Source organism: Budorcas taxicolor, chromosome 10, assembly GCF_023091745.1.
Source record: "Budorcas taxicolor isolate Tak-1 chromosome 10, Takin1.1, whole genome shotgun sequence".
Lineage (NCBI taxonomy): Eukaryota > Metazoa > Chordata > Mammalia > Artiodactyla > Bovidae > Budorcas > Budorcas taxicolor.
In genome coordinates this window covers 26334213-26357556 of record NC_068919.1, presented here as the reverse complement: position 1 = coordinate 26357556, position 23344 = coordinate 26334213, and the positions used below count along the sequence as shown (strand labels likewise).

General features: G+C 37.7%; 2 protein-coding genes and 1 pseudogene across 2 annotated transcripts; all 3 read right to left on the bottom strand.

Moving 5' to 3' along the window:
• Nucleotides 1-66: 66 nt before the first annotated feature.
• Nucleotides 67-1014, bottom strand: LOC128054139 (olfactory receptor 4F6-like). The gene has a single exon (XM_052646726.1). It carries the CDS (start codon nucleotides 1003-1005, stop codon nucleotides 67-69), a length of 939 nt encoding a protein of 312 aa, XP_052502686.1. The 5' UTR covers nucleotides 1006-1014.
• An 11810-nt stretch (nucleotides 1015-12824) lies between these two features.
• LOC128054779 (olfactory receptor 4F15-like) lies at nucleotides 12825-13772 on the bottom strand (annotated as a pseudogene).
• Nucleotides 13773-20296: 6524 nt separating this feature from the next.
• LOC128054461 (olfactory receptor 4F15-like) lies at nucleotides 20297-21232 on the bottom strand. The gene has a single exon (XM_052647089.1). It carries the CDS (start codon nucleotides 21230-21232, stop codon nucleotides 20297-20299), a length of 936 nt encoding a protein of 311 aa, XP_052503049.1.
• Nucleotides 21233-23344: the final 2112 nt, after the last annotated feature.

Here is a 23344-nt window from a genome sequence, read left to right as displayed (position 1 = left end):
TCATGGTGACCACGAGGGTCTTGATGATTCATGACATTCATCTTGTGCTCTCATCAATGAAATCTCTCATGTCACTTCCCTAGAATTTAAAAGCTGTTGACTTAGCCTTGTCATTGCCACCTTCATATCTCTGTTCCTTAAAGTATATATGGCAGGATTTAAGACGGGGGTGACAACAAAGTCCACAATGGCAAAAAATATATCCAGTGACTTTGTAGGGAAAGGCCATACATAGAGAAACATGCATGGAAGGAAAAACAAAAGCACTACAGTGATGTGAGCTGATAGAGTGAAGAACGCTTTGGATAAATGTTTTGAAGAATGTCGTCGGACAGTGATCAGAATAAAGATGTATGATATAATTAAGAGAAAGAAGGTGCCCATAGATATGAAACCACTGTTGACAGTGACTACAAATTCTAGTTTGTAACTATCTATGCATGCAAGTTTAATAACCCGAGGAAAATCACAATAAAATCTCCCCACATTATTAGGTCCACAGAAGGGTAAATTTATGACAAAGACAAACTGAGACACAGCATGAGTCACTCCAGTTATCCAAGCAGCAACTACTAAAAACATGCACATTTTGGGATTCATAATAGTTAGATAATGGAGAGGCTTGCAGATTGCTGTGTACCTGTCATATGCCATGGCTATGAGCAGCATCATCTCCACTCCTCCTGTGACATGGATAAAGAACATTTGTAGCATGCAGTTGTGGAAAGAAATGATTTGACAGTCACTGAAAAGATCAGAGATCATCCTGGGAACTGTGGTGGATGAAAGGGCTAGGTCAATTAGTGATAGGTTGGCCAATAGAACATACATGGGGGTATGTAAGCGGGGATGGAAAATCACTGTAACCACAATGAAGAGGTTTCCTAGGATAATCCCCAAATACAATACAGAGAAGAAGAGAAGAAGTAAAAACTGCATCCCTGAGGATTGTGTAAGTCCCAGTAACACAAATTCAGTTACCACAGAGCCATTTACTTGGTCCATTGAATCATAAAGAAGATAAGACTGTCAAGTGACCTGCAACAAAAGAAAGGAGGGATCAACTTAATACAACTTAAATGTTGTGTTAAATGTTGATAATTTAAAGTTGGTCCTTTAACTTAATTGATTATAGACTACTTACAAAATAATGGGAACCAGGGTATAAAATATTGAATACAACAAAGCTTCACTCAGAGACAATCTTTCACTTTAAATGATCCTATTTATTTAAATATGTGAGCAATCAGACAATTTATGGTGTTAGGAAAGAATGTATAACATAAACTCAAGGAATACAGATGAAGTAAAATAATACAAGTTAAAAACAAAAATAGTGAATCCCAGAAAATTAGAAGAAGGTATAAAAGCACATAAACTGATTAAAAAATAGATAACTTTTAAAAAATAATCATAATAAAGTTAAATAGAAGTTAGAAATGAATATGAAAAGTGTTAGTCACTCAGTTATGTTCAACTCTTGGCGACCTCTGTAGCCCACCAGGCTCCTCTGTGCATGAAATTCTCTAGGCAAGAATACTGGAGTGGGTTGACATTTCCTTCTCCAGGGGATCTTCCTGATCCAGGGATTGAACTTGGATCTCCTGTATTGCAGGCAGATTCTTTACCGTCTGATACACCACACATATTAGAAATGAGCATAGACATGCATAACAACTGTTAAGATACCTCTGAAGGCTATTTCCTACATGTACTTAAAAACAATCTACTTTAAAAATCTTACATGAATTTGAAGTACCATAGACAGACAAAAGATTGATATCTTCATAATATTTTTTAAAAGTTCATTTAAAAAATTTATTATTATTATTATTATTTTTTGCTTTACAATATCGTATTGGTTTTGCCATACATTGACATGAATTTACCACAGGTGTACACGTGTTCCCAATCCCCAACCCCCCTCCCACCTCCGCCCCACACCATCCCTCCGGGTCATCCCAGTGCACCAGCCCCAAGCATCCTGCACCCTGCATCGAACCTAGACTGGTGATTCGTTTCTTATATGATATTATACATGTTTCAATGCCATTCTCCCAAATCATCCCACCCTCTCCCTCTCCCACAGAGTCCAAAAGACTGTTCTATACATCTGTGTCTCTTTTGCTGTCTCCCATACAGCGTTATCGTTACCATCTTTCTAAATTCCATATATATGCATTAGTATACTGTATTGGTGTTTTTCTTTCTGGCTTACTTCACTCTGTATAATAGGCTCCAGTTTCATCCACCTCATTAGAACTGATTCAAATGTATTCTTTTTAATGGCTGAGTAATACTCCATTGTGTATACGTACCACAGCTTTCTTATCCATTCATCTGCTAATGGACATCTAGGTTGCTCCCATGTCCTGGCTATTATAAACGATATAGAACAGTCTTTTGGACTCTGTGGGAGAGGGAGAGGGTGGGATGATTTGGGAGAATGGCATTGAAACATGTATAATATCATATATGAAATGAATCGCCAGTCCAGGTTCGATGCATGATACTGGATGCTTGGGGCTGGTACACTGGGATGACCCAGAGGGATGGTATGGGGAGGGAGGAGAGAGGGGGGTTCAGGATGGGGAACACGTGTATACCTGTGGCAGATTCATGTTGATGTATGGCAAAACCAATACAATATTGTAAAGTAATTGACCTCCAATTAAAATAAATAAATTTATATTTAAAAAGTTCAAATCATTTAATAAAACCTCTGAGGCCTAGTAGATAAATGGACAAATGATATGAAGAGAGGATTTAGAAAAGTAAGCTATATATGTATTTTCGCATATATATATATTCCTCAAAAATCAAATCAAATCAAATATAAATCTATTATTTTTTTATTAAGTTAAAAAGGGTTTATAGTTATTGTCAAAACCAACACTCATTAAAATAGGCACATTCATACACCACTGATAGAAATATAGACTAATCTAAAATTAAGAAAATATTTTGAAATGGTACTGATGAACATAGCAGAGAAGGGACTTGACACACAGAGGGAAGGTGAGGGTAGGACAAATTGAGAAAGTAGCATGGACATATATACACTGTCATGTGTAAAATAGATAGTGGGATGTTGCTATATAACACAAGGAGCCCAGCCTGGTGCTCCCTAACAACGTAGCGGTGGGGGTTGGGAGGAGTGGAGGGAGGCTCAGGAGTGTGCATGAATAGGGCAGAAACCAACACAACAAGATAAAGCAATTTCCCACCAATTAAAAAAGAAATGAAAGATTATTAGAGAAAATATTTTGAAATCATGTGTCAAGAATCTTGAATCTGTACCACTTGGTGCAGTAGTACTCCTTGTGAAATTCTATTTGTATCGAAAAAGATTTTTGCACAAAAATGTTTGTCATACTTTACAGTTGATAAAACTTTGAACCATTTAGATGTCAAATGTTAGGTTTAATTCTGTTATGAAGGAAAATATAGTTATTAAAATAAGTGTTAATAAAAATTTATAATAGCATTGGTAAGAATTTTATTTATAATATTAAGTGTATGAAAAGTAAACAGATTGCATAGTACAGTAGTTGACTTTTATTTTTTAGAACTTGAAAAATCCTTTAGATTTTAAATATCTTTCAGTATAGCTATCATATTTATATTAGATTTTTGGATAAAAACATCCAAGAGCATAGAGAGCTAAAGGATGATTTATTAAGAAGGTTTACAAACAAAGAATAATTTGTAATTATTAGAAGACTAGCTGGGGAAGTAAAGTACTTTAATACTCTCATCCAATTAGACATTTTCATAAGCTGTCAGATTGATTAATAGATGATAGTATTAGGGCAGAATATAGCTAAATAAGTATAGCATCCTGATGGATCTGGATTTTGATGGTGGAAATAGGAAAGGTTTGATTAACTTCCTATTTCAGCAATATACTATTGTTTCTGTTGCCTCTTGATTAATTTTTCTATTGTCTTCTACCTTCTCTCACCTAGATGTTCTAAACACCATTCCTAGCATTTTCTCTGAAAACTATGTTTAACCATTTTAAATTTACTCATTCAATTATCAGTGGACTTCATATCCATATTTAAATCACCCACGTCACAGGGGCATAAGGGCAAAGAATTTGGGCAGTGGAATTGAATCTGGGGAGCATTATAGAGTTCAGAAAGTCATCCCTAGAAGAGTTCATGGCAATACCCTCTATTCTGCTGAGCAGAAGGTGTTTGTTGACTTCCTGATCTCACCATTCAATTCACTGTCTTGGAGTAATAAAGCTGAAGCTTAAGAATCATGTTGACTGCTTATGATCAAAGATTTTAACATATAAAACTAACATAAAACATATAAACTCAATTCTTCAAGTCTCTGTCATCATGAAAGTGGATGTTTCATCTTATAAAAACAATTGAAGTTTTCTCTAAATTGATTTGTCATATTTGAAAATTTCCACCTGTATTAGCTTAGTACTGCTGAAATGGTGCTTGTCTTGGAGTGTGACTGATAATTAAGTTTTTTAAACTGGAGAAGGAAAGGGCAACCCACTCCAATACTCTTGTCTGGAAACTCCCATGGACGGAGGAGCCTGTAGGCTACAGTCCATGGAGTCGCAAAGAGTCGGACACGACTGAGAGACTTCATTAACTCACAAAGAGGAAAATCCAATACTCTTTGAATCTATTAGCCTAAAGACTACAAGATTCCATTTAAAAGTGTAATTAAATTTATTGATAATCTTTAATTATGCTGCTGCTGCTGCTGCTGCGTCACTTTGGTCGTGTCCGACTCTGTGCAACCCCATAGATGGCAGCCCACCAGGCTCCCCCTTCCCTGGGATTCTCCATGCAAGAACACTGGAGTGGGTTGCCATTTCCTTCTCCAATGCGTGAAAGTGAAAAGTGAAAGTGAAGTCGCTCAGCCTTGTCTGACTCTTAGCGACCCCATGGACTGCAGCCTACCAGGCTCCTCCATCCATGGGATTTTCCAGGTGAGAGTACTGGAGTGAGGTGCCATTGCCTTCTCCAATGGTATAATTACAATATAAAACATGGCGCTATAAGCATAGTAATGTGGTGAAGTCAGTCAATAACATGTCTAAGGAACAGGCAGGAAAGAAGATCTAAAGAAAGAGGAAGAATGAAAATAGGAAGGGAGTGAAGAATTAAAGGAAGGCAGGGGATGGAATAAATAAAATCTAGGACAAATAAAGAGGATAAAATGATGATTAAAAGAGACATTGGTGCAATGTTGCACATCTTTGCTTAAATTGCCTGTCATTGTTTACATCAACACACATCAATACATTATGAACACCTAAGAGTGTGAGCTTTATTTGCATTTCCATTCACTATTTTAGTACATTTTGCCTGAAAGGATGGAAAGTAATAATAAAATTTTAGGGAAAATAGTCACTGATATGAAGAAAAGTTAAGACTTTAAGCAAATAATTTAATGGATGTGGCAGAGGGGTTTGACAGTATGGAGTGGGTATAGTTTTGGCATGGTGGTTCAGCTGACAGGTCACCTCTAAAACATTAGGAAGTAACTGATTAAAAACACCCCTTTAACTTCCCGTCAGTATTTTGCTTTCCTTATTTCTAATATTTATAGCTGTTTGTAAAATGTAAAAATTAAAGTTCATTATGTAGGTACACTTTCTGCTTTGTCCAACACTGTGTCACTTGACTAAAACAGGCTGGCACATAGAAAAAGCTCAAGGAATATTTGAAGAATAAATTGTCCAGAAATTATCACTAAATTGCCCAAGTAAACAAAATAGAAAGATAAGTGAAGAATGGGGCCACCCATCTAGAATTAATGTGTATCATTATTCAAGAAGTCCTGATGACCCGAGAGTGCTTGTTTGGAGAAAAAGACCACATACTTGGTTTCTCTGCCTTCTTAGGAAACACTGGTGACTGTGTGAAGTTCCCAGGAGTTCTTCAGAAGCCAAGTTCCTTTAAAACTTGCCATCTTTCCTATTGGAGATTTAAAATTTATCAGTTATCCATTGCCTGGAGAGACAAATCTTTAAACAAAAAAGATTATTTGATACATTTTTATAGAAGTGGGAAAGAACTTTGAGATTATCTTGCCCAGTTATTTCATTCTACAGATGGAAAACAACCCAGTGAGGTTAAATGCCCAGTGTGTTTGCAGCATTACATTCACAGAGCCAGCACTAGAAGTCAGCCTAACTCAGTCCAATGACCTTCCTCACTTAAGATCTACACCTGCTTGTAGAAAAAGTCATGAAAGAGCTAGACTGTTTATATTTGATAGTATCACACCAAATTGGAAGAGTCCTAGTCATCCCTGAGTTCTCTTTCCTTTTAAAATAAAATGAGCCATCCCTTTCTGAAAGACTACTTGTTTTCCCCCATTGGGTATTGCTCATCCTCATCCCCTCTCCTATTTCTTCAAACAACCTGGCCAGTGCTCGAACAGTTCTCTTTCAGAATTTTCAGCCAGCATCTCCTCTGTACCATCCTCTGGCACAACACCAGAATCTTCTTTGAATCTGAGCATATGCTGTCAGTCTAGGCATTGGCTGGAGCCTTCAAATTCGGAGGAAAGTAATAGTGAAGGAGAGGGAATCACACTAGAATCCTGGAGGCTGAGGATTGAGATTTCCTTTTGTTTTAAAACAGAATTTGGTCCTCAGGAATACGTGAGTCCAGAAGTCTGTTTTGCACAATGGAAAATGAAGTTTAAAATGAAATGAAATTACTCAGCCATTAAAAAGAATACATTTGAATCAGTTCTAATGAGGTGGATGAAACTGGAGCCTATTATACAGAGTGAAGTAAGCTAGAAAGAAAAACACCAATAGATTATACCAATGCATATATACGGAATTTATAAAGATGGTAACGATAACCCTGTATGTGAGACAGCAGGGGAGACACAGATGTATAGAACAGTCTTTTGGACTCTGTGGGAGGGGGAGAGGGTGGGATGATTTGGGGGAATGGCATTGAAACATGTGTGGTGTCATATGGGAAACGAATCGCCAGTCCAGGTTCGATACAGGATGCTTGGGGCTGGTGCACTGGGATGACCCGGAGGGATGGTGCGGGGAGGGAGGTGGGAGGGGGGGTTCAGGATGGGGAACACGGGTGTGCCCATGGCGGATTTGTGTTGATGTGTGGTGGAACCAATACAATACTATAAAGTAATTAGCCTCCAATTAAAATAAATAAATTTAAATTAAAAAAATGAAATGGAAAGCACAAAAGCCAGAGATGTGAATCTTAAAAAATCTTCAGATTAAGAAGAGAAGTTAAAAATATCAAAAGGTATACGTGTGTGTGTAATTAATTTTACAAGACAATGCAATTCAATGATTGAAATTTGATCATAGGAAAGAGATGGTATAGGATGAAAGGACAAATACATTTCAAAGGAGAAAACTTGACACAATATTTTACAGGGGAACAGAAATTGAAGGAAGGTCGAGGGTTATGGGGAGAGGGAAGCAACCATGACAGGGACAGTTTTGTAATTTAAAAGTGTCTTTCTTACTTGCCTGTTCAGTCACAGGGTGTATATTTTTAGAAGAGAAAGTCAGAGAGTGTAAATAAGCACTCCCACCCCACTCAAAGACAAAGCTATATATAAGATTCTCCAAAATGAGAAATAACCTAATTAGCTGCATAAGAGTGACCCACTGCTGCTGCGAAGATGTCTAATACTCAGCCCATTATTAGATTCTCTTGGGGACTAAATCTTTGAGTCACATTGGTTTCCCCAAGAGAGAAATGTTGAAAAAATTTTCTGGTGATGAAACAGAGGGAAAGAAGCAAGGTTTTTTTTTTTTTTAGAAAAAGTATTATTGGGATATAGTTGAGTTACAATGTTGTATTAGTTTCAGGTATACACCAAAGTGAATCTGTTTTACAGGAAGGTTTTGATATAACATATTGGATCGTATTAAAAAATTCCTCTTGGGAGAAGGAAATGGCAACCCACTCCAGTGTTCTTGCCTGGAGAATCCCAGGGACGGGGGAGCCTGGTGGGCTGCCGTCTATGGGGTCACACAGAGTTGGACACAACTGCAGTGACTTAGCAGCAGCAGCAGTATGTGGATTGAGAGTTAAATTGTCTAGTGTGGGCTGTCCTGACTGGTGGCTACATGATCTAGATGGCTTTTTTCCACATATCTGGAAATATCCCTGTGCCGGGAGCCAGCATAGGAGATCCCACCCATGGCAAAGGTCATGAGGAAGAGACCTGATGGGCAAAGGCGAATCAGGCTACCCCAAAACCAGAATTTGTCTGTCTTACTATCTTAGGCTTTTTGCCAAACTCTTCTGATATTAATGGGGGCTGTCCCTGACCACCTTTCTCTGAAGAAAATCAACCTAGAGCTCTAGTTAATAAGTCTCCTGGGCATAATAAGAGTGTTTCAATTCAAATCCCTCTGATAGCTTTCTAACTTGCCTGACAGGTTTTTCTGGACTCTTGCATCTACGCATGTGATTGTTTACAGCCTCCAGACTGGTTCCAAATAGGAAAAGGAGTACGTCAAGGCTGTATATTGTCACCCTGCTTATTTAACTTCTATGCAGAGTACATCATGAGAAAGGCTGGGCTGGTAGAAGCACAAGCTGAAATCAAGATTGCCGGGAGAAATATCAATAACCTCAGATATGCAGATGACACCACCCTCATGTCAGAAAGTGAAGAGGAACTAAAAAGCCTGTTGATGAAAGTGAAAGAGGAGAGTGAAAAAGTTGGCTTAAAGCTCAACATTCAGAAAACGAAGATCATGGCATCCGGTCCCATCACTTCATGGGAAATAGAAGGGGAAACAGTGGAAACAGTATCAGACTTTATTTTTGGGGGCTCCAAAACCACTGCAGATGGTGATTGCAGCCATAAAATTATAAGACACTTACTCCTTGGAAGGAAAGTTATGACCAAGCTAGAAGGCATATTAAAAAGCAGAGATATTACTTTACCAACAAAGGTCTGTCTAGTCAAGGCTATGGTTTTTCCAGTCGTCATGTATGGATGTGAGAGTTGGACTGTGAAGAAAGCTGAGTGCCAAAGAATTGATGCTTTTGAACTGTGGTGTTGGAGAAGACTCTTGAGAGTCCCTTGGACTGCAAAGAGATGCAACCAGTCCATCCTAAAGGAGACCAGTCTTGAGTGTTCATTGGAAGGACTGATGCTGAGGCTGAAACTCCAATACTTTGGCCACCTCATGTGAAGATTTGACTCATTGGAAAAGAGCCTGATGCTGGGAGGGATTGGGGGCAGGAGAAGAAGGGGACGACAGAGGTTGAGATGGTTGGATGGCATTGCCGACTCGCACATGAGTTTGAGTGAACTCTGGGAGTTGGTAATGGACAGGGAGGCCTGGCATGCTGTGATACATGGGGTTGCAAAGAGTCAGTCATGACTGTGCTACTGAACTGAGCTGAACTGAACTGATGTTTGTCATAGCTTTTCTTCCAAGAAGCTAGCATCTTTTAATTTCATGTCTGCAATCTCTGTCCATAGTGATTTTTGAGCCCAAAAATATAAAATCTGTTACTGCTTCCACTTTTCCCCCTTCTGTTTGCCATGAAGTGATGGGACTGGATGCCATGATCTTAGTCTTTTGAATGTTGAGTTTTATGCCAACTTTTTCACTCTCCTCTTTCACCCTCATCAAGAGGGTCTTCACTTCCTCTTCTCTTTCTGTTATTAGAGTGTATCATCTGTATATCTGAGGTTGCTGATATTTCTCCTGGCAGTCTTTATTCTAGCTTGTGATTCACTTAGCCTGGTATTTCACATGATTTATTCTGAATGTAAGTTAAATAAGTACGATGACAATATACAGTCTTGTCCCAACTTGGGACCAATAGGTGACTATATAGTCCTATCCCAATTTGGAACCAGTTCATTGTTCCATGTCTGGTTCTAAAACTTGTTTGTTGACCTTCATACAGGTTCCTCAGGAGACAGGTAAGGTGGTCTGGTACTCTATCTCTTTAAGAATTTTTCAGTTTGTCAAAGCCTTTGGTCAATGAAGCAGAAGTAGATGCTTTTCTGGAACTCTCTTGATTTTGCCATGATCCAAGAAATATTGGCAATTTGATTTTTGGCTCCTCTGTCTCTTTAAAACTCAGCTTGTGCATCTCAGTTCACATAATGCTGAACTCTAGCTTGAAAGATTTTGAGCATTACTTTGCTAGCATGTGATATGAGTGCAAATGTATGGTAGTTTGGACATTCTTTGGCATTGCCTTTCTTGGCATTGGAATGAAAACTGACCTTTTCCAGCCCTATGTCCACTACTGAGTTTTCCAAGCTGGCTGGCATATTGAGTGCAGCACTTTAACATCATCATCTTTTAGAATTTGAAATAGCTCAGCTGGAATTCTATCACCACCACTAGCTTTGTTTATAGTAATGCTTCCTAAGACCCAGTTGACTTTATACTCTAGGATGTCTGTCTGTAGGTGAGTGACCACATCTTCATACTTATCTGGGTCATTAAGATCTTTCTTGTCTAGTTTTTCTGTGTATACTTGCCACCTCTTTTAATCTCTTCTGCTTCTGTTAAGTCGTTACTGTTTCTGTCCTTTATTATATGCATCCTTTCATGAAATATTCCCTTTGATATTCCAGTTTCCTTACAGAGATCTCTACTCTTTCCCATTCTATAGTTTTCCTCTTTGTCTTTGCAATCTTCACTTAAGAAGGCCTTCTTATCTCTCCTTGCCCTTCTCTGGAACTCTGCATTCAGTTGGGTATATCTTCGCCTTTCTGCCTTGCCTTTTGATTTTCTCCTTTCCTCAGCTATTTGTAAAGCCTTTTAAACCACTTTGCCTTCTTCTATAAGTGAGTCCACATGTCTCTTTCATAGACAGTCTATTACTACACCACGTTTTGAATTGAGCGACTGAGTGTTTAACCCATTTACTGTGACTCTGAAAGAAAGTGTGTGAGAAAAAGGAGACAGGTTAGTTGTAGACCTGCTGAGTGTGCATTGTCTGTGAAGCATCCAAGTAAGAAGATAGATTTGTGGATTAGGAACTTAAGAACTAGTAACCTGGCTTTGAGAGCCCCAAGCTAAAAGCTAGGCATAGTAATTAAAACTGTGGGAATGGATGTCATCTAGGGACAGAATACAAAGTGAGAATAGGCCAAAGATGCAATTCTGAGGAATCCTGAGTTTGTTGGTTGAGCAAATGAGGGAAAAGCAACAAACAGATACTGGGAAGGAATTACCCAAGGTGTAGGAGGAAAACCAGGAGATTGTAGTGTTTCAGAGGCCCAACAGAGTATTTAAAGGAAGGAGTTGACAGCAATAATCAAGTAAAAAAATAATTCCTGTCCAGATGAATAAAAAAAATTAAAAAGAAGTATTATTGATTTATTTATACAGAGAAAGTCAAAGATGTAATTGTAGATTCCTGAAAAAAGGAAAAAAAATAAGCTTTCAGTTCTTTTAATTGAGCAGATTTTATTTCCAGAGCAATAGGAGATGAAAAAAAAGTTATGTGTATCTTCAACAAAATCTCATCTATTAAAATGAGGAATCCAGATGTAGAAATCCTCATTTAAATTGATTATGCCTCAACATTTTTGGCTTTCCATTTATCCAAGGCTATCAAACTAAGATACATAAACTCTTGTGGGAGAAGATAGTCTGATAGATAAGAAAACATATTCAAGGAAACCAGGACCTCTAAATGCCACCTTTGGGTGATTATTGTCTTGTGAAAAAGCTATTATGGCTATGGTTTTCAAAAAGAATAAACTAGGCTGACTGAATATTAGAAGACATTCATTTTCAGAATGACAGGAAAGTAAGAGTCCAAAAATTTTTGGTCTGTATTTATTTTAAGTATTGAGAGTGTTAAAAAAATTTTCTACCTGCAGTCACTCAAATCTCATTCAAGTCTAAACTCCAAACTGAAATAGCATCCTAAATTAAAAAAACTCAAAGTATAGTCAAGTGTTGAGTTCAAGGCTTAACATAGGAAATACATAGCTGATTTTATTCTTATTTTAAATCTAACTAAAATTGAGATAGAAAATTTTAAAAATATACTTTATTTATAATTAAACTTCAGTTAAGTTCAGTCACTCAGTTGTGTCCAACTCTTTGTGACCCCATGGACTGCAGCATGCCAGGCTTCCCTGTCAATCACAACTCCTGTCGCTGTTTCCATTGTTTCCCCATAATTAAACTTCAGTTCAGTTCAGTCGCTCAGTCGTGTCCGACTCTTTGCGACCCCATGAATCGCAGCACGCCAGGCCTCCCTGTTCATCGCCAACTCCCGGAGTTCACTCAGACTCACGTCCATTGAGTCAGTGATTCCATTCAGCCATCTCATCCTCTGTCGTCCCCTTCTTCTCCTGCCCCCAATCCCTCCCAGCATCAAAGTCTTTTCCAATGAGTCAACTCTTCGCATGAGGTGGCCAAAGTACTGGAGTTTCAGCTTTAGCATCTTACATTTAATCTATTTAATCCATTATTTTGCTATGAGAAATTTCTAGCACTTTTTGAGATATTTAATTGTAATTGACAGTAATCACACCTAGTAAAGAAAGAAGTAAGAAATGTCACACAGAAAATGGTATTTGAATGTTAAGTTTACGCCTGGAAATCAGCTCAGTTTTCTCTTCTCATCTCTCTTCTCCATGAAAGTAGATGAAGTCAATTTATTCTCTGTGATTGGCAAAATAAAGTCAACACTGACTTGACACATCAGTTTCTACAGGTGTACCTTTGTTGAACTATCATTCAAAATAGTAATTCTTACCATAGTAATGGTGATAGTCACATGACTCTCAGTGTTTTTAGTGAGCCTGAAGTATCTTGTACTCTAGATTTGCTCCATTCATTATAAGATCCCACTAGAGCCTAGAATCCGTTTGCCCAGTCTTCTCATGGCAAGTCTCATATCTTTGTTTCTTAATGTATAAATGGCAGGATTCAAGACAAGGGTGATGGCAAAGGCATCAATAAACAAATACTTATCCAGTGATGCTGCAGGGAAAGGCCACACATAGAGAAACATATATGGCATAAAAAACAAAATTATTACAGTGATGTGAGCTGACAGTGTGACAAACGCTTTGGATAAGTCTCCTGAAGCTTTCCAGACCGTGACCAAAATGAAAATGTAGGATATAATTAAAGAGAAGAAGGCAGCCATGGAAATAAACCCACTATTAGCAATAATTACAAACTCTAGCTTGTAAGTGTCTACACAAGCAAGTTTCATGACCCGAGGCAAATCACAATAAAAAACTGTTTATTTTATTGAGACCACAAAAAGGCAAGTTTATGACAAAAACAAACAAACATGAGATACAGCATGGATTATCCCCACTATCCAGGCAACCACTACAAATGAAACACACATTTTGGAGCTCATAATTGTCAGGTAGTGGAGAGGCTTACAGATTGCAGTATACCTGTCAAATGCCATGGCTATGAGCAGCACCATCTCAACTCCACCCATGACATGAATTAAAAAAACATTTGTGTCATACATTTTGGAAAAGAAATGATGTTGCAGTTAGTGAAAAGATCAGAGATCATTTTGGGTACCGTGGTAGAGGAAAGACCTAGATCAATAGAGAGGTTGGCCAACAGGAAGTACACAGGGGAGTGTAAATGAGAGTCAATAATTACTGTGAACACAACAAAGAAGTTTCCCAGGATAATTCCCATGTAGAACACAAAGGAGAACCAAAAAAATAAAAATAAAAAGTTGCATTTTCCATGAATTTGAAAGTCTGATTAGTACAAATTCAGATACCACAGAGTCATTTACTCCATCCATTGACTCAATCAGTAGAAAAGAAGCTGAAATAGTCTGAAGGTAGAAAATAAGAAAGAAATGAGAAATGTGAGTACCAAAATTAATACATTATTTGTTCATCAATGAATCTGTGGAAAACATACTGTAAATGCCAAAATATGAAGTGAGAAGACTTACAGATAAGGGAGCTGAAAGAATGATGATAAGTGAATAGAAGAAATGAGATAATAAAAAGTTAGGCCAGGGCGACAAAGAAATTATGTGGAAACATGGCAGGTAAGGTGGAGGAATTAGGAAAAATGAGTAACATATTCCTAGCAGAGAGCTACTTTACCAAGCTTATTGTGCAATAATTCCAACTTCTTCCATGTTATTCATATTTATTTAATATAACATCTTACATATCATGAATAATCAGGTATATTTGGAGTGTTCAAGCAAATCATATTTGTTCACACACACTCTAGGAGAATGTACTCTCTATTTTTCTTTTACTTCACACTTGAGAAATCTCAGGCGTTAATCACACATAGAATAGTTACCAACTAATGAAGGCATGAATGTTGCACATAGGATGGTAGCATGAAATTAAAAGGTTTACTTCTCTGATTGTTTCTGACACTTGGAGAATTGCAACACACTTTAAATCAAGGGAAACTCAAAATTACAAAGAAGGATTTTCAAAAGACTCAAAAAGAGGATTTTTCAATACTTTATTAGGATTGAGAGAGATTTTGTGTTTTGAGCACTGTGTTATAGGATTAATGACTGGCAATTCAAATATGAAACTGAGAAATAATGATGTCTTCACTGAAACAAAATATTTAGTCATGATAAACTAAGAAAATGTAAAAACTACGGACCATAAAGGTCATGACAGCTTGTCTTCAAGTATTTGAAGTTTTGTTCTGCTAAAATGCTATTTGCAGGTAAGTGAAATTGCTACCAACAACTTTTAAATAAGGAGAGTATCTATCATCACTTCATATAAATAGAATGATTATAGATGTCTATCTATAAGACATATTTGAATCCATTCATTATCCAATCTAAAGAGAAAAAATAGAAGTATATTAAAAGAGATAAGTTATGAAAAGGTATACAGAAAAGGGAAGTTGATAAGATTGGTACCAAAATAAATATGGCCATTATCATAGATGCAAATATAGTTTTGTTGTCATGTCCACTAAATTATTGTGACAAAAACTGATTACAAATGAATGTTTTTTGTGATGTGCTGTTGATATGTTTATATTGCAAAAATATGTTCACATTGCAAAAACATGTTCACATATACAATAACATATCTTGATAACTTTGGATACTGAATGTCATTTTAATATTAAAATTTTGAATATATTTTATATTTTTCTAAATTGGCCACATGTTTGCAATAAAAATGAAAAGAAAATGGAAGGAGAGCAACAGAGGAGAAAGAGAGCCAAGAAAATGAAAAGGAACACAGATTTATGGAGGGAATGAAGTATGCATATATGTGATATTAGAGGTAGAGTGTTATGATTTTTGGCACTAGTAATACGTGAACTGTGAACTTCCAGAAGTTCAAGCTGGATTTCGAAAAGGAGAGGAACCAGAGATCAAACTGCCAACATCTTCTGGATCATCGAAAAAGTGAGAGAGTTCCAGAAAAACATCTATTTCTGCTTTATTAACTATGCCAAAGCCTTTGACTGTGTGGATCACAATCAACTGTGGAAAATTCTGAAAGAGATGGAAATACCAGACGACCTGAACTGCCTCTTGAGAAACCTATATGCAGGTCAGGAAGCAACAGTTAGAACTGGACTTGGAAAAACAGACTGGTTACAAATAGGAAAAGGAGTATGTCCAGGCTGTATATTGTCACCCTGCTTGTTTAACTTATATGCAGAGTACATCATGAGAAATGCTGGGCTGGAAGAAGCACAAGCTGGAATCAAGATTGCCAGGAGAAATATCAATAACCTCAGATATGCAGATGACACCACTCTTATGGCAGAAAGTGAAGAGGAACTAAAAAGCTTGATGAAAGTGAAAGAGGAGAGTGAAAAAGTTGGCTTAAAGCTCAACATTCAGAAAACTAAGATCACAGCATCTGGTCCCATCACTTCATGGCAAATGGATGGGGAAACAGTGGAAACAATGTCAGACTTTATTTTTTTGTGCTCCCAAATCACTGCAGATGGTGACTGCAGCAATGAAATTGAAAGATGCTTACTCCTTGGAAGAACAGTTATGACCAACCTAGATGGCATATTCAAAAGCAGAGACATTACTTTGCCGACTAAGGTCCGTCTAGTCAAGGCTATGGTTTTTCCAGTGGTCATGTATGGATGTGAAAGTTGGACTGTGAAGAAAGCTGAGCACTGAAGAATTAATGCTTTTGAACTGTGGTGTTGGAGAAGACTCTTGAGAGTCCCTTGGACTGCAAGGAGATCCAACCAGTCCATTCTAAACGAGATCAGTCCTGCGTGTTCATTGTAAGGACTGATGTTGAAGCTGAAACTCCAATACTTTGGCCACCTGATGCAAAAAGTTGACTCACTGGAAAAGACTCTGATGCTGGGAAGGATTGGGGGCAGGAGGTAAAGGGGGCGACAGAGGATGAGATGTCTGGATGGCATCATCGATTAGGCACTCCAGTGCTTACATAATGGCCCACGAATGAAGAACTTTTAAAAGGCGAGGATGAAGTCTTTCTATGAGTTCTTTCAGCATAGTTACTTCTCATAAAGGCAATTCTAGCTATCACCACCCTTAAAAGTTTGACCTTTCAGAAGCACACATGGATGAGTGCTCAATGCTTGATACGGTTCCATCTATTCAGTCATTTTATCAGCAACTTAATGGCAAGATATTTACATTGGATTCCTTCCATGTTGGAGGAACAACAAATTGTTTTTCTTGTATACATATATTTTCGAGGTATCACTTTGACTACTCTTACAGCAATACCTTGGCCATTCAGTTCAGTCACTCAGTCGTGTCTGACTCTTTGTGACCCCATGAATCGCAGCATGCCAGGGCTCCCTGTCCATCACCAACTCCGGGAGTTCACCCAAACTCATGTCCGTCGAGTTGGTGATACCATCCAGCCATCTCATCCTCCATCGTCCCCTTCTCCTCCTGCCCCCAATTCCTCCCAGCATCAGAGGTTTTCTAATGAGTCAACTCTTTGCATCAGGTGGCCAAAGTATTGGAGTTTCAGCTTCAGCATCAGTCCTTCCAAAGAAAACCCAGGACTGATCTCCTTTAGAATGGACTGGTTGGATCTCCTTACAGTCCAAGGGACTCTCAGGAGTCTTCTCCAACACCACAGTTCAAAAGCATCAATTCTTTAGCGTTCAGCTTTCTTCACAGTCCAACTTTCACATCCATACATGGCCACTGGAAAAACCATAGCCTTGACTAGATGGACCTTGGCCATTAGGTGATCCAAAAACACATAGGATGCTTAATGTCCTTCATAACATTTCTTAGGACAAAGGAATATGTTGACAAGAAAGAAAGAAAAAACGAGCACAAAATCAAGTGATCCACTGGTGATTCAGTGAACAGAAGCTGTCAGCTCTTAGAATGTGGGGATAGCTTTTTAAAGGTATAGGTTAAGATGCAAGTTAGTCCCAGTTTGGAAATGGCACTCTGTGCTTTAACTTTGAACCATTAGTATAAAGTATTGTGCCCCAGAATGCATAGGTGTGGGAGCCAAGGGTAGATAGCAAGTGGCTTTATTCACCATCACTTCATTGGAGAACTTGAGCTTTCTGAACCTACAACTTTGAACTCTACAGGGTTGGGAAAATGCTCCTTCTGAGGATAGAGTAAGCATTCCAATAAACCTGAAATTTTGGTAGCTCTCTGGTCATTTTGATTTTCTTGTGTCAGTAGATCATCAGACAATGAAATAAGTTTCTATCACTCTAGGGATAATTAACCTTAATTATCATGAATAAATATAGTTGCTGCTACACTTGCATCAACAGTAATGGATGATAATTTTAAATGAGCAGCTGTAGAACTTACAGTCTGAGAAGATTATGGGCTTGGACTTAGACTGCTCAAGTAGGAAGGTATGGATCTGGGCAAATAATCTGGATTAGCAAAAGTGATGGATAAATGTAAGGATGATCTAGAAATGGTTGTGGAGGAGGAAGCTGATGGATACCAGATACAAACTACTTTGTATAAAATAGATAAACCATAAGAATATACTGTACAGAACAAGGAATTATAGCCATTATATCTTGTAATAGCCTATAATAGAGTGTAATCTGCATAAATACTGAAGCACTGTGCTATACACTGAAAGTGATATATAACATTGTAAATCAACTATGCTTCAGTAAAAATAAATTTTAATAAGATGATGAATATCATCCTAGGTGCATGTGCAATGACAGACAAATGAACACTTGTTCCATTTACACTCTTGTGTTTATAATAGCCAGGACATGGAAACAACCTAGATGTCCATCAGCAGATGAATGGATAAGAAAGCTGTGGTACATATACACAATGGAGTATTACTCAGCCATTAAAAAGAATACATTTGAATCAGTTCTGATGAGATGGATGAAACTGGAACCGATTATACAGAGTGAAGTAAGCCAGAAAGAAAAACACCAATACAGTATACTAACACATATATACGGAATTTAGAAAGATGGTAATGATAACCCTGTATGCGAGACAGCAAAAGAGACACAGATGTATAGAACGGACTTTTGGACTCTGAGGGAGAGGGAGAGGGTGGGATGATTTGGGAGAATGGCACTGAAACATGTATACTATCATGTAAGAAACGAATCGCCGTCTATGTTCGATACAGGATACAGGATGCTTGGGGCTGGTGCACGGGGATGATCCAGGGAGATGATGTGGGGTGGGAGGTGGGAGGGGGGTTCAGGATTGGGAACTCATGTACACCCGTGGCGGATTCATGTCAATGTATGGCAAAACCAATGCAGTATTGTAAAGTAAAATAAAGTTAAAATTAAAAAAAAGTTAAAAAAAATTAATGATGGGGTGAACTTACATGGGATGTGAATGCCTCTAAGCAAGACATCTGATGCTCTTAGCACCTGATGCATGTCCCTCTGCACTTAATATTTCCAAGAATGTACATTGTTCTCTATTATTGAAGAAGAAAAGTTAAAATTTTACGTAACACCCTACTCATTCTGCCTCTGTAACTCAGCTTGCTCCTTGCAAAGTCTGGAGATCCATGTAGTCTCAGAAAGTGGGGGCTTACAATACTAGGAACTGGAGCTTATTTTACTTACCCTTGTCCTGCTCTTTGCTATTGCCCAGCCCCTGCAAACCTGCTTAATCATGCCTGTCCGTGTAAATGTCAGGCATCCCCATCTTGACTGCTGTTCCCACGCATGTGAAGCCCCTGAGTTCAAACCAGCCTATTAACATCTATTGTTGCCCTCTATAGTCTGTCTATAAAAACTCTGTAACCCCTTTGTTCAGGGCTCAGAGCTTAGAGTGTTAGCTCCTCTGGGCCTGCTGGCATAATAAACCTGAGTTCTCCAACTCTCTGAGTGTGGTGCTTGGTTTCCCAATTACTGGTTTCTGCAACACTATGAGTTCCAGAAACTTTCTATCTGAAGACATTTTCCTGGCTATCAAATTGTTCAACCCACTGTGTGGGGAAGCCTAGAAACGCCATGAAGTTAATGCCCCAGAGCTATGTGTGTGTTAGTTGCTCAGTCATGTCTGACTCTTTGCAACTCCATGGACTGTAGTCCACCAGGCTTCTATGTCCATGGGATTCTCCAGGCAAGAATACTGGAGTGGATTGCCATTCCCTTCTCCAGAGGATCTTCCTGACCCAGGGATTGAACTCTGGTCTCCTGCATTGCATGCAGATTCTTTACCATTAGAGCTACAGGGAAGTCCCTATGAGAGCTATACTAGCACAGAAATAAACACCTTCCTTGCATCTCGGGTGGGACAACTGTAAGTCATAGAATCTATACAGTTTTTTAGAGGGTCACAGCAAGATTTCTCCCCACTTGTGTATAGTAGTAGGATACCAGTTAATATATTCTTTATTGGCATGTTCTCTTTGTTGTTTCGTGTTCCCACTTCTGAACAATTGTGTTCTAGGAAACCTTTCCAAATAAACTACTTGCATTCAGATTTTGTCTCTTTTAAATAATAAGTAAAATCATTGCAACTACATATATAGCAATTCAATATGGTGGTTCTTAACGTTAATCACAACACATTTACAGGTTATTTTTTTACACCTCATGAATAACAGAAGCAATATCATTATATCTTTTTATTTGAAAAATAACCCCAAATTCAAAATTTTCTTTGTCAGATCACTCTGTTCTCTGTAAGGATATCAATTCATAGTATAATATATTTACATTTCCCATGATGGTAATGGTCTTATACTCCACAGGTAAAGTAGTAGCAGATATAAGATGGCAGATGATGAGTCTATTCTGGGAATGATAAATCTGAGTTGCCTTAGTGTAGATGGGCCAGCTGGATATATACAGTTTTCAAGCTTCAAAAAAATGCTGTGGTCAACAAAATCTGGAAAAAAATAACTTTTTGAGCAACCTTTTTATTGCTACCTTTATGTCTTTGTTCCTCAGTGTATAGATGGCAGGATTCAACACAGGGGTAATAGCAAAGTCAACAATGAACAGATTTTTATCAAGTGATGGTGGAGGAGAAGGCCAGACATAGAGAAACATGCATGGAGTGAAAAACAAAAACACCACAGTGATGTGAGATGACAAAGTGACAAGTGCCTTGGACAAGTCTCCTGAAGAACGTTTCCAGACAGTGACCAAAATGAAGGAGTAGGAAAGGATTAGCAGGAAGAAGGTGCCCATGCTCATGAAGCCACTGTTGGCAGTAACAATAAACTCAAGCTTGGCTCCATCTGTGCATGCAAGTTTTATAATCTTAGGAAAGTCACAATAAAAGCTGTCTACTTCATTAGGTCCACAGAATGGCAATTTAATAACAAATAAAAATTGAGACATAGCATGGATCACCCCAATTACCCAGCCAGTGATTACAAATGAGACACATATTTTAGGGTTCATGATTTTCAAGTAGTGAAGAGGCTTACATATTGCTGTGCACCTGTCAAATGCCATGGCTATAAGTAACACCATCTCCACTCCTCCTATGGTGTGGATGAAACATATCTGTGTCATACAGCTTTGGAAAGATATTATTTTGTCTTCATTTAAGAGGTCTGTGATTATCTTGGGAACTGTGGTAGAGGAAAGGCCCACATCAATGAGGGACAGGTTGGCGAGTAGGAAGTACATAGGAGAATGTAAGTGAGAATCAAAAATTACTAAAATAAAAATAAAAAGGTTTCCCAAGATGACCCCTAAGTAGAGCAAAGAACATATCAAAATAAGAAAAAGCCTTTTCTCCCAAGAGCAAGAAAGGGCCAATAACACAAACTCATTGACCATAGAGTCATTTAGTCCACCCATTGACAGGGACAGAAAAGCTGATTTTTAAGTGACCTGAGGATAAAAATTAAAAAGAATAGGTATCACTGGTTCAGACATAGATTGTCTATTGGTAATTAAATTAGATATAATTGATTGAGAGGAGAAGCTTAAGAATTTGGAAGAAATAAGGTTAGCAACAAATTCATTGTACTATAGATAATATCTGAAGGTAAAATTGTGACTGTAATTTTTGCAGATAGAACCAAAAAGAGTTAACGTTCCATAGTTAAGTCTCTTTTTAATTTATTTTTTCTCAAAAAATTTTAGATCATTTTTCTGATCATTGCTTGTGTTCTCACATCAAATAACCATCACCTCTTCTGTTATACAACTATTAATAGTTGTATTAATAGTTTAATACAACTTTTACACTAATTCTGTATGCTCTAAACTAAACATTTCTTAGTCCATTAATATTCTCAAACTTCTTTGAGCTTATTGAGATCACCAGGGCAAAAACACTTGAACATATTTAATCAGTTCTTACCATCAGCTTTTAAAATATAAATGGAGCTCAGGTGCACAGGACTTAATAATTATAATACTTGATTTATGGTATATCTTCTTTGGTCCATGACCACTTTTAATAAATATGTTAATTAATGAGGAACTAAAAATAAAATATTGGCTGAGGTAAGTAATGGTAAATATGATGATGATAATTAAGAATCAGCTATGATCACAGCTAACATTTGAATGTCTTCTATACTCAGGTAATTGTAAGTACATTATCAAAGTACATTGGGAGTACAAACCTCCTAATGTCTCCTTAAGATATGTTCAGTTTTATTATACCTATTTCACCAGTGAAGAAACTGAGCCCCAGAAAGGTAAGTGGCAAAGCCAGAATTTGAATCAAGAGCCACAGAACTTTCAGAGTACACACTCCAAGAACTGCTTTATGCTTTTCAAAGCCAGCACCTCCAAGTATACTAGATTTCCCTATGGATCTAGAAGCATCAATCAACCCATTTCCTTTATCCCCAATTAATTACTATACATGTTGCCCATCCCAAAGCCTTTTCCCTCCCCATTTCTGGATAATGGAATACCTACCTATTTAGGTATTTGGTAGAGATTTCTCAATTTTGAAAAAGGGTAAATCCTTATCCTCATCCCCAGATGAAGCATGATAATCCAATGTCACTTAGCCATGAACTGGTTTATGAGGAGCATATAACCTAGATTTGTACAATGACATATAGAATAATGTCTTCTGGGCCAAGTTTTCTTTCCCAGTTGAAAATACAAAGCTTCATATGTAGAAGGCTCTTTTCCTGGCCCCTTTGTTCCTGCATTCAATGTTAGTGTGATGCCTAAAGGGAAAAGGGAAGCAACATTTGTGCTAGATAGTTTTACTCATATCCTCTCAAATCCTCAAAATATCAGAAGAAATAAGTTATACTTCTCCCACTTTGTAGGTGAATACATTTCATCACCATTATTTGATAGCCTGCTCTGGTTTATATAGCTTCTAACTGGCAGAGTTAGAATGTCAACCAAAGTTTCAAAAGGCTTAATGGTTCTGCTTTGTGATGGCCAGGAATAACCCAAATAAAAACATATGCAAAGACAGAGAAATGTGAAAAAATACCGTGACATATGGAATTTATTTGTCCTTTTTCCCTTTATTCTTCAAGACATACATTAAATGTCACCTACTCTGGAAAATTTATTGAAGACCGTAACCAGAGTAAATAGCTTCTCTCTATAAACTATCGTTAGTTATATTTTATGTGTTCTTTATAATAAAATATATTAGAATTTTTTGTATATTAGTTCTCTATTTTCAGCTAAGATTTTCAAGGAAAGGAACTGTTAGCTGATTTTGTATGCCCCAATATTTTGCACTATTTCTGGCACAATGTAGGAACTACTAAAGGATAATCTTCACTAACATCCTTATTGTAGAGATTAATAAGTAAAATCAGGGGCCTTGAAGCCCCTGTGATGAATTTGGAGCAAATAGCCACCAAATGACTTCAGGAATTGAATTCACTGATACTTGTACACTGAGACAATCTGAAAACCAGCCACTTTCCTGTCATGTGCCTCTTGGAGTGATATCAACACCCTGCATTTCCAATTAGA

Bases quoted from the DNA above. Each gene is read 5' to 3' on its own strand.
- LOC128054139 (XM_052646726.1), bottom strand. From the start codon at position 1,005: ATGGACCAAGTAAATGGCTCTGTGGTAACTGAATTTGTGTTACTGGGA.
- LOC128054461 (XM_052647089.1), bottom strand. From the start codon at position 21,232: ATGGGTGGACTAAATGACTCTATGGTCAATGAGTTTGTGTTATTGGCC.